Below are 11527 nucleotides of genomic sequence, written 5' to 3'. Positions count from 1 at the left end.
TATTGTATCCTACCATTATGGTAAGCTATAATAATAAGCATTGCCCATGCTTAAAAGGCGATCGTCATTATAGACTTACAATAACTATCGAAACAATGTCATAGACGTTGTTATTATTGAGGTCTTGTTTAGTAACGTTCCTATTTTCCGTTTCTTATTCCTATTTCTCATTTTTTGAGAAATAGACATGTTTGGTAACCAATCTCGTTTCTCGTTTTTAAATTTTGAGAAACGTTTCCAAAGAAGGGACCAATTTTTGGAAACTATGAAAAGTAGTTTCGTTTTTACCGTTTCTATTTTTTTATTTTGTGTCCAGGCGTTATTTGAGGTTAAATAATATATTTGTTACTAATTTTTATATAGTCATCAACGGCGTGGTGATCCCTATGTATACATTGAATAAGAGTTCAAGGTTTGAATCCCATTAGATACAAAATATTATTTTTTGTTTTTTTTATTAAAAATATTTTAATATTTTATTCTTTATTTAAACTAATAATTTATATCACATATTGTATATTATATTTTTTAATAAACTATAAATTTGTTTTTATTTTTGTTTTGTATTTTTTAACTTAAAATATTTTAATAATCTATTCTTGGATAAAAGCTATTATATTTTATTAAACAAAAAAATTTATATTTTTTAAATTAAAAACATTTTGAAACTTTATTATTTATTTAAGCTAATAATGGATACGTTTATATCAAATAAATTTATATTCTAAATTATATTTTCTTTAATAAATATTATTCAACTAGTCTATGTTTATCTTTTTATATTATATTTACTAAATTTTATTTAACTAAAAATAAAAATTAGCTAATCTGAGTAAAGTATAAATTCTCGCTCAATAGATTGTAGTAGGTTCGAATTCCACCCCTACAAGTTGTTGTAAATATATATATATATAGAAACAAGAAACAAAAAATATTTATCAAACATATTTTTGTTTGTATTTTTTTTTTTCAAGAAACAAGGAAACATAAATGATTACCAAACATATTCTTATTTCTAATTCTTAAAAAAAAAAAATAGAAACAAGAAACGAGAAAGAAGAAACAAGACCATTACCAAACGTGTCCTGAGAAAGTGACAAAGAAAAAAATGAACTAATAAATCATTGAACGAACAAATCATACATTTCTTAATATCTCGTTTTTAACTTTTATTTTTTCAAAATAATAGGATAAGTACCAGCTTGAAGTCACCTAGAACAATATTCTAATTTAAAAAAATATATATTTTTTTTGATGAATTGAATTTAAACTTACAACGGTCTCAATAACAAAAATTTTGTAACGTTTATTTAAAAAAAAAAAATTTTGAGCCACCACAATATTTCAGTGCAATTTGACCATTTTTATAATAGGGAGACTAGGATCTTTTTTCACTAAATTAAACGAATACAACTTGCAACTTGCAAGTGGGTTTATAGATTAAGCCAATAGAGAAACACAAACCTAACCAATATTCCTTACATTGTCATTCCAATGGAAAAAATAAAAAAATAAAAACAAAAGTGTCACAATTATCCTAACTTTTTTTTCTTTAATTTTTAAACTAAGTTATATATTTTAATCCTTATACTTCACAAAAAAATTTATTCAACAGGTCTACTATGAAATAATAAAAAACTAACATATTCCTTACCGTTTGTCACCAAGAATACTAATGAGCGGTTGCAACTCTTTACGAGCTAAAGAAATAGATGAGGTGGAAAAAAGAAAACAAATATCAATTTGATCACTACGGCCCATTTTTTGTGGTTTAAAGTTTCACTTTCATCTACTCGGGCCAAGTCCAACCCTATTCGGAAATCATGGTAGGTGTCTTTGCTATTGTTCGATCTCAAAACAATTTTGCAACATTTATATTTATTTATATTTAAAGAAAATTTTCAAAGCTTTCATTACCGTAGAAATACAAGAACACCCCAGGGACATATAAAAAGACAATTGAAGCCAAAACGAATCGAGTAAAACAAAAGGACTTCTATATAATAAAATAAAACCTAACAGATAATTACAAAATTCTTTAATCTAGGAGACTTAAATTGAAAGATGAATTCTAACCGAGACCAAACACTCTTTTCAAGATCTCCATCCCTTTAATTAAAGACTCCAATATTTCTCTCTATCCACAAGCCGACAAATCCTCTAGCGAGCCATAAATAAAGTATCGTTATTATGAAAGGACGAGCGAGTGAATGCAACTCTCCCACAAGCACGCCTAACATTTTGGGAGGAGCGACACTCGAACCAAACTCATTAAAAATAAAAATAAAAAAAAAAAGAAAAAACATTGTTCCGACAAAGTAGGCTATTAACCAATACCTCTTTTACAAAAAATAAAAGTAAGGCAATTGATTTTCTATACACAAAAAAAATGTAGAAAAGAAAAACAAGGAAAAGGTCAAAAGGCGCCTGAAGTTTTCCATTATCCTAGAAATGAAGTGGGAGCACGTGCGTTTCCAGCTGCCCCACGTGGTATCTTCTTATAGGCGTGCTTTTACTTTTACTTATCACTTCTCCCAATTTATCTCTCTTGAAATCTACCCTTCACATGACTTATAGATTTTTTATTTTTATTTTCTTTACTATAATAATTGCGATCTACAAAAATGTAGATTATAAACTATGTTTTAGGTTTTCTTTCTATTTTCTCATTCTCTAAGCCACTACACTTGTTTGATTTTACAAATCTATTGTTGGGTTTGTGTTTTATGATCACCCGCACTCCCTCTTATTTATGTTCAAAAGGTGCGTGATAAACTTGCTATAATTTGTTGTTGATTTGACGGTAAACTTTTTGGTTTGATAATTTATTGTGAACTTAATGATAAATTTTGTTGGTTTGATTGAACTCACTAATACATCGCCCTCATGCTGTGAACTCTTTAACTCGACTTTAACTCAACTCGTGATAATATAAGTACACTCTTAATCTCTCTTTGCTTTTTGAAGAATGATTTCGTCTCTTCATCTCTTTGCTTAAATTATAAATTTGGCTCTCTTTCGTGTCTCTTCATCTCAGGTGAGTAACTACATGCTTCTTCTTCTATTTTTAAAAATTTGTATTATCAAGATAAATTTGTATGTCAAATCATTGATGTTGTAGTCACGACAGTTCTTAGAATATTTTCGTTCATTATTTTGTTGAGTTGTTGTGTTTTGCTACTCTTTTATTAATGCACGAATAGTATAAATTAATATCAGTGATTATTTATGATTTATGATTGACCATCTATGATTTCTACGAGTGAGCTTGAACATACCTAAGGTTTTTACTTTGTTAAGTTTATATCAAAGAAAAAAAGTTGACATTTTGAGAACATGTGGATTTGTGTTGAAGCTATATGCTGTGATTTTAAAAAGTTGAGAAAATATAACACTATTTTATAAAAACTTTAACATTATTAGATATTCAATATGTGAATTAAATTTATCCAACTCATCAACTTAAGCTTTTGAGTTGACAAGTGGTTTATTCATCCTTAAAATGATATCAGAGCAGGAGGTCATGTGTTCTCCTCGTTTATTATGATTTCCACTTGTTGGGTATTGTTGCAGTTTTCTAAACCCACAAGTGAGGAAGAGTATTAGATATCAAATATATGAATTAAATTTACCAAACCCATCAACTTAAGCTTTTAGGTTGGGTGATAAGTTATTCATTCTTAAAAAAACACCATTGTTTCATTATTTCTTTGGTTGGTTTTTTGTTTTTCAGGTTTTCAAAGAATAATTGTTTGGTAACTAATTCACTTTTCAATATTTAATGAAATATTAATTAATTTTTAGGTGCATAATAAGAAACAAAGTATTCAATCATGTCTTTCAAAATCTCTCTTTTTTCTTTCCCTAACATCATTTTTTGATCTCTTGTGACATCTCTCTCCAACAAATCTCTTTCTTACCCAACAAATCTCTCTAAAAAGTTTTATTTCTATATTTCTCTTTTTCTTTGTAAACTTATTCTATCTGGACTTTCTCCATTTCTCAGATTTTATATTGTTATTTTCTTTACTATTAATAACTGCGATCTACAAAAATGTAGATTATGAATTAATTATGTTTTAGGTTTTCTTTTCTATTTCCTCATTCTCTGATCTCTGGCCACCACACCTGTTTGTTTTCACAAATCTATACTTGGTCTTCTATTCTATCGCGGCGCTCACTCTTGTTATGTTCAAAAGATGTCTACATTGTGAAATGTGAACTTACTAACACTTTTTCGTTTGATAATTGGTTGCGAACTTGACAGTAAAATTTTATAATTTGATTGAACTTACTGATGCATTGTTCTGATTCTATGAACTCCATAACTCGACTTTAACTCAACCCGTGTATAAGTACATCTTAATCTCTCTCTTTACTTTTTACAAAAGAATAATTTCATCCATTGGTCTTTTTGCTTAAATGATAAGTTCTCTTTTGTCTCTCTCCATCTCATGTGAGTCGATATAACTTTCTTCTATTTTTATTTTTGATTATTATCAAAATAAATTTAGAGGTTAAATCATTGGTGTTGTAGTCATAACAGTTCTTATCATTTTATGGTTCATTATTTTGTTGATTTGTTGATACTCCAACCATTTTTTTGACCTAATCTTTCAATACACAAAAGTATATATTAATATGCAGTAGTTCTTTACGATGGACCATCCATGATTTCTACCAGTGAACTTGCATAATTATAAGATTTTTACTTTGTTCAGTTTATATCAAATAAAAAGTTTACATTTTGAGAAGAAGTGGGTTTGAGCTTAAGCTAGGTTTTAAACAATTGAAAAAAATATAACACTATTTTATAAAACACTTTATCATTATTGTTGGATAATTTTTTTTTTCATTTTTCTAATGAATAATTGTTTGATAACTAATTTACTTTTCAATTCTTGAAAAAATATTATTGAATTTGTAGGTATATTCTAAAAAAACAAAGCATTCAATTATGTCTTCAAAATTCTCTCTTTTTTTCCCTTTCTGTAACACCATTTTTTCTTTTCTTGTGACATCTCTCTCCAACAAATCTCTCTAAAAATATTTTCTTTTATCACTTTTTTCCTTTTTTTTTCCTCTTTTTTCTCACTAACTTTACTATATCTTAATTTTCTCCATTTCTCTTAAAAACAGAAAACCAAAACTAAAATGTGTTACCGAGCTTATCGATATTTTTAAAATTTAAATAAACAAAAATTAAGAATGAAAATAAAAATGACTAGTAATCGAATTAATTTTTTTAAATAAAATAGTAAAACAAAATTATTATGAGGTAGAGTCATAGATCCTAAAAGTCCATTTTTAATTTTCAATAAACGTTTTAAAAAAGTTTGAAATCTTTTATCGTGATAAAAAGTATCGCCTTAAAGAATTATGTATAGATATAGCAGTGAAATGAAGAAGGAAGTTGCTCAATTTGGTTCCTTTATGATAGAAAAATTAGATACATAAATTAAGAGGAAGTTCAAGTCATCGGTGCAGTTGTTAAATCAAGATAGTAAATGTAGAGAGTTAATTAGTTTGGAATTGTTTAATTTGTATTCAAGTAGTAGAGTTTCTTTATCAGTGAGTTCTAAAATTTTTATTGTGTTCAAGGTGTAGAGCTATTGGATTCAGAGTTGTGTAAGCTAAATTTATGTTAGATTTTTATATATTTTTTTAATTAGAGTCGGATTCTAATAATTTTTTTAATTAAAATTGGTTTATGTCCATTCTAAAATTTAAAATTTAAGTTATTTAATATTTTGTAAAGTTAAATGCATTACGATTATAATTATATATTGTTTATTTGCTTTAGTTTTATTGTATTGTCTTAGTATTTTATTAAAGTAATGATAAAATTACTTTAAATTTTTGTATATTTTTTGTTATTTTATTTTGATGACCTTGAAAATAAAACATTCTATTGCTCTTTTAAATTAACTATATTAAAAATACAATAAGAATATTTTAATTATTTTAATTGATTTAAATTTAAAATGAATATCATATATTTATATTTGTTCATTTGAAATTAAGTATCATTATCTTTATAAATTCAAAATAAACTAGTATTCTTTTTTTTAGTACAACATGTAGGGGTGAGGGTTCGAACTCATGACCTTTTGCTCAGAGATAGGTACCTTAACCATTTGAGCTATGCTCGATTTGGAAAATAAACTAGTATTCTTATGTTACAGTCATTCATTTAAAAGTATATACTTTTACAAACTATAATTATTTAAACATATATAAGAGATAACAATAATTAAAATAATAATAATAATAATTTTTCACTAAAGAATTATGAGTATTTAAGTACTTCCTTAATTTGATTTCATCAAATTTTTAAATTTTAATTATCTAAGTTTTGCATTTTAAAATTTATTTTATATAAAGGCATAAATATATATACATATCATAAAAAAGTTATGTATACATCAACTTAATTATAATTGTTATAATCTAGAATAATTGAAAATTACATATACCTTTGGATTAAAATAATATATTTGCACGAAATTTTAGAAAACTTCAATATGTATAATTGTGAGTATTGAGGGGATGAATTTGAGACAATTAAATTAGAAAATAAGAAAATTGAATTATTGGAAATTAGAAGAAGAAAGGTGGAATTAAGAAAGGGTAGTCAAAAAATAAATAAATATAAGAGAGAAAAATGGTAGAACCCACCGAAATTTAAAAAAAAAATGGTAGGATCCACAAAATTTGAGAGGATGTGAGCACATTGTGAGTAGAAAAATGAGAAAACATATATGAATTGATGTGGGACTCACCCAAAGAAAGAGATGAGACATAGAATAAAATAAATTGAGAAACTAAATAGTAAATCGGGGAATTATAGTAGATTGGAAAGAGTTGAATAGTAGGTTTACTGTTCAAATCTAGATCAAGTTTTTAAATTGTTCACTTAACAAGGAGGGGAGTTTCTTACCCTACTCGATTACTTGCAACTCAGTTGTTTGAATGCCCTCCCGAGAATTTAGGGTTCGCTTTATTTTAAAAATTAAGTGGCTCACCTTTTACTCTATCTTAGGGTTTAATTTTTTAGAATTTTCAAAATTACAGAGATACAAAGCTAAACATAAAATTTTGCCCCTCCCTTTAAAAAGTTGTGGTTATTCCTTATCCATGTAATTTCCTCAGTTTAATCTATTATTCTTATGATACTAATTTTTTCATTCCTCACCTAATTCGATCATTTTATCATCTCCCATCAAAACAATGTACAGGGACAATCAAGTGTTTTAAGCCACAGGAAAGGACAGTAATCAAGAATGGATATTTTAATCTCAGTCGTAGCAAAAATTGCAGAGTACACAGTTGAACCCATTGGACGTCAACTAGGTTATCTCTTTTTCTACAATAGAAACATTAAGGATCTTGAAAAACAACTTGAAAATCTAAAGACTACTGGAGAAAAAGTGCAAATTTTGGTTAACGAGGAAGAAGTAATTCATATGAAATCTATGACGAAGTCTCGACATGGTTGTTGGCCGAAGTGAATGTTCAACTACCCAACATGCCACAACAAAACAAAGGTGTATCAAATAGGGAGGCTTCTTATCCTTCGTGCCTTAATTTTTTCAAACGACATAAGCTAAGTAGAAAGTCAAAGAAGAGGGTGAAAGATATTCTTGAACTCGTAGAAAAAGGAAAGAAGTTTGACAAAGTTGGTTATCCTGTACCTCTTCCACATACTAAAAGTCCTACTCTCCCTACAGATTATCAAATTTTAGAATCAAGAACGTTATTGACAGAAAAAATTAAGGATGCACTTGCAGATCTAACGTTAACAAAGTTGGAGTATATGGTATGGGAGGTGTTGGAAAAACTAAGTGGCTGGATGAAGTTAAGAAATTAGTATTAGAAAACAAATTGTTTGATCGAGTGATTGATGTGACTATAGGTCAATCTAATGGTGTAGTAGAGATACAAGATCAAATTGGAGGAAAGTTAAATATGGGATTAAATATGAAGGCAGAAACTAAGGAAGGAAGAGCAACTTTCCTACAAAATAAGTTGGTTGAGATGAGAGAGAATATCCTTATTTTGTTGGATGATTTATGGAATGAATATGATCTTCAAAAAGAGGTTGGAATTCCTTGTCGTTCAGAATCAAGTAAAGAAGGATGTAAGATACTTATGACAAGTCGATCTCGACATATATTAACAAATAACATGAATACTGAAAAGTGTTTTAAGGTGAATTCCCTAAGTGAAGAAGAGTCTTGGAAGTTTTTTATGACAATAGTTGGAGAGTTTGACAAAAATCGTATAGAACACATGGCAAAAAATGTGGTAAAAAAATGTGGAGGGTTACCAATTGCACTTAAAATTATTGCCAAAGCATTGAAGGGGAAAGAACTACGTATTTGGAAGAATGCTTTAGAGAAATTGGAAAAACGTGTTTCAGTGAAAATTAAAGGAGTGAGTGACCAATTATATTCTTGCCTTAAATTAAGTTACGATTGGATAGAAGATGAAGAAACTCGATTATTATTTCTGTTGTGTAGTGTATTTCCAGACGATCACGAGATTTGTGCGAAGGATTTGCAGATGTATGCTATGGGTATGGGATTACTAAATGAGGTAGATAATTGGGAAACAACAAGGAATATGGTAATTGAGTTGGTTGACCATCTTAAATCTTCCTCATTGCTTCTAGAATCCAATTCAGGTGACAATTACGTTCAAATGCATGATGTGGTCCGCGATGTTGCCAAATACATTGCATCAAATGAAAATAATATGTCCTCATTAAGCTATGGGTGTGGACAAAGTGAATGGCGAGAAAAAGATAGATACGGATCTTATAATGCAATCTTTGTAGATTGTATGGACTTTCCCAACCTTCCTAAGAATTTGGAGTTTCCAAACCTTCAAATGTTGATATTAAGAATTCAAACGTTTTTTGGGGAGGGGCAAGCTATTCAAATTCCGGATACTTTTTTTGAAGGAATGAAAAAGCTTAGAGTTTTGGACATGACGAAGATGCGTTTTGAATCATCAAGGACATCGTTGACCAACTCATTAAAGAACCTTCAAACATTATGTATGTCATATTGTGAATGTGATGATATTTTAACCATTTTTCAGCTAAAAACATTGGAAATTTTGAGGATTAATGGAAGTACGATTCAAGAGCTACCTGCAACTATGGATGATTTAACCCAACTTAAGGTGCTAGATGTGTCGAATTGCTCCGACTTGGAGGTGATTCCTGCAAACCTTATTTCAAGTATGACAAAACTGGAAGAGTTGAGTTTATGGAGAAGCTTCAAAAGAGGAGGAGAGGAAGTATCATACAAAAATGAGTTGATTAAGAATGTCAAACTCTCCTAATTGAATCATCTAACACATCTTTCCAATTTAATGTTAGAAATTCCAAATGTTGAGATTTTGTCAGATAATTTGAGTTTAGAAAGAGTTGAGAAATTAGAAGAATATTGTATTTGTGTCGGTGACAATGAGGATTTCGAAATATGTGACGAATATGCAAGAAGCTTGGTGGTTAATATAAAATCACAAATTGTTTCAAATGGTGGAGTACTTGAAATACTATTGGAAGGATGCGAACAATTGCGTGTAAAAGATTCAGTGGGTTTTATAAACCATCTTTTCGAACCAAATGGAAACTATTGTTATCCCCGCATGAAGAATCTCCATATCGAAGGAAACTCAGACATGCCACGTCATATCGATTTTCAGGTACCTGCAAAAGCATTTCGCCTTTTTTTTTTCTTTATCAATTTTACTTTTATATGCTGTTTTAAAAAAATATATATATATCTATTTGTTTACAACGCATTTTAGAAATTCTATCACATTATTAAGAAAAAAAACAAAAGTAGCTATAACTATAGTTTTTAAAATCGTTATCAAATGAAATATATAAATTGCAACTCTGTACTTTCAAAGTGTTCTTCGTTTTTTTTGCTTTTTTTAACTAAATTAAGATTATAATATTGCAGGTTTCATTTCCTAAGTTGGAGGATTTAAATATTGAAGGAATTAGATTCGAGACGTTATGACATAATAATGGGCTGACTGCAAATTCCTTTTGCAGACTCCAAACTATACGTATTCAATATTGCAACAAATTAAAACACTCATTTCCTTCAAATGTGGTGACATCACTTGTTTTCTTAAATATATTAGAAATTTTACATTGTGCGTTATTAGAAGGGATATTTGAAGTTGATATGTTGACTGATGAAGCCAAAGTAGTGCCATTGAAAAATTTGATTCTAATTAGTCTACCTAAATTAAAGTACGTGTGGAACAAAGATCCTGATGAATTTATGACATTTCCAAACCTAAGACAAGTCGAGGTTTCTCGTTGTCCTCATCTTAAAACTATTTTTCCAACTTCCTTCATCAAACATATGGATGAAATTGAAAATTTAGTCACAGATGAAGTAAATGAAATATTTCCAGAGGATGAAGCTTCAAAGTTGGTGGCTCCTGAGGTAATGCATCTTCGTCATTATTTATAGCCTATTCACGCAATATTTTGTGTATGTTTCTATTTGGTACTAATTTCATGGTTTATACTTTCATGATACTCAAGTAATTAAAACAATAGTTTAAAAGTTTTGTTGATTTTCAGATTGTATTCCCAAGCTTGAAAAATTTGAAAATGGAAACGAAGAGAAGCTTCTGGTTTAGATCGAGGTCATTTCCAAAACTCCAAGGACTTGTATTGAATGGGTTTGAAGATGAGAATATGGTTACTCTGCCATTAGAAATGAGTCAAGAAATAAACTTGGTTCGAGTGAAGAACTGTGACAAGTTCAAGTGTTTACTGCCATTATCAGTCTCATTCTTCCATCTGAAATTTCTCACTATTTGGGATTGCAATGGAATGATAAATTTGTTTAGTTCCTCCGTGGCAAAAAATCTGGTGAGTCTCTCTTGCATTAAAATATCTAATTGTAGAGGAATGAGTTCCATAGTTGCAACAGAGGAAGAAGAAGAAGAAGAAAAAGATGAAGAAATTATTTTAAAAAAATTGACTGATCTGGAATTGGATGATTTACCGAGACTAGCCAACTTTTACTCTGGAAAATACTCGTTTAAGTTCCCTTGCTTGAAGAACCTGCGTATAACAAAATGTCCTCAAATGAAGCCATTTTCACATGGAATATAAAGTAGGCTCAAGTTGGAAGGCAGGTATAAATGTCATAGCCCAACATTTTCGTCCGAAGAGGTATGAATGTTGTTTTTTTTTTTTCACTAATCATTTTCTTTGTTTTGGTACTTTTTATGGACTAACTTTCCTAGCCCCCACTCTCGTTTGCAGTAGTTAACGGCAATCAAGTCTCTTAAGCATTGATATATGGTTAGTTTTAGTCGTTAGATTTTGGCCTTGGGATCTAACTTTCAACAGGGTCAGTGGTACTTGTTTTGAGTTTCAACCTCTTTGGCTTTTGCCCATGTTTTATACCTCAGATTTTACTCTTGAGTTTCTAACCCATTTGGCTTTTGTCAATAGCTTTTATACCATGAGTTTAGTCGG

At 29.1% G+C, this 11527-nt stretch overlaps 1 protein-coding gene across 1 annotated transcript; it reads left to right on the top strand.

Moving 5' to 3' along the window:
• Positions 1 to 7642: 7642 nt before the first annotated feature.
• LOC148212858 (disease resistance protein RPS2-like) lies at positions 7643 to 11158 on the top strand. Its single transcript, XM_088120403.1, has 4 exons — positions 7643 to 9306; positions 10281 to 10478; positions 10619 to 10912; positions 11018 to 11158. Exons 1-4 carry the CDS (start codon positions 7822 to 7824, stop codon positions 11156 to 11158), a joined length of 2118 nt encoding a protein of 705 aa, XP_087976529.1. The 5' UTR covers positions 7643 to 7821.
• The last annotated feature ends 369 nt before the right edge of the window (positions 11159 to 11527 follow it).

The sequence above is a fragment of the Momordica charantia genome, assembly GCF_013281855.1.
Source record: "Momordica charantia cultivar OHB3-1 chromosome 2 unlocalized genomic scaffold, Mcharantia_2.0 BLBB01000002.1, whole genome shotgun sequence".
NCBI classification, from domain to species: domain Eukaryota; kingdom Viridiplantae; phylum Streptophyta; class Magnoliopsida; order Cucurbitales; family Cucurbitaceae; genus Momordica; species Momordica charantia.
The sequence above is the reverse complement of the archived record's forward strand: the minus strand, read 5'-3'. Positions and strand labels throughout refer to the sequence as shown.

What these genes read in the sequence shown, in the direction of transcription:
- LOC148212858 (XM_088120403.1), top strand. Translation starts at nt 7,822, where the DNA reads ATGGGAGGTGTTGGAAAAACTAAGTGGCTGGATGAAGTTAAGAAATTA. An exon ending in TCAAAAGAGGAGGAGAGGAA is followed by an intron (nt 9,307 to 10,280) that starts GTATCATACAAA and finishes CCTAAATTAAAG; the next exon opens with TACGTGTGGAACAAAGATCC. An exon ending in CCTCCGTGGCAAAAAATCTG is followed by an intron (nt 10,913 to 11,017) that starts GTGAGTCTCTCT and finishes ATTATTTTAAAA; the next exon opens with AAATTGACTGATCTGGAATT.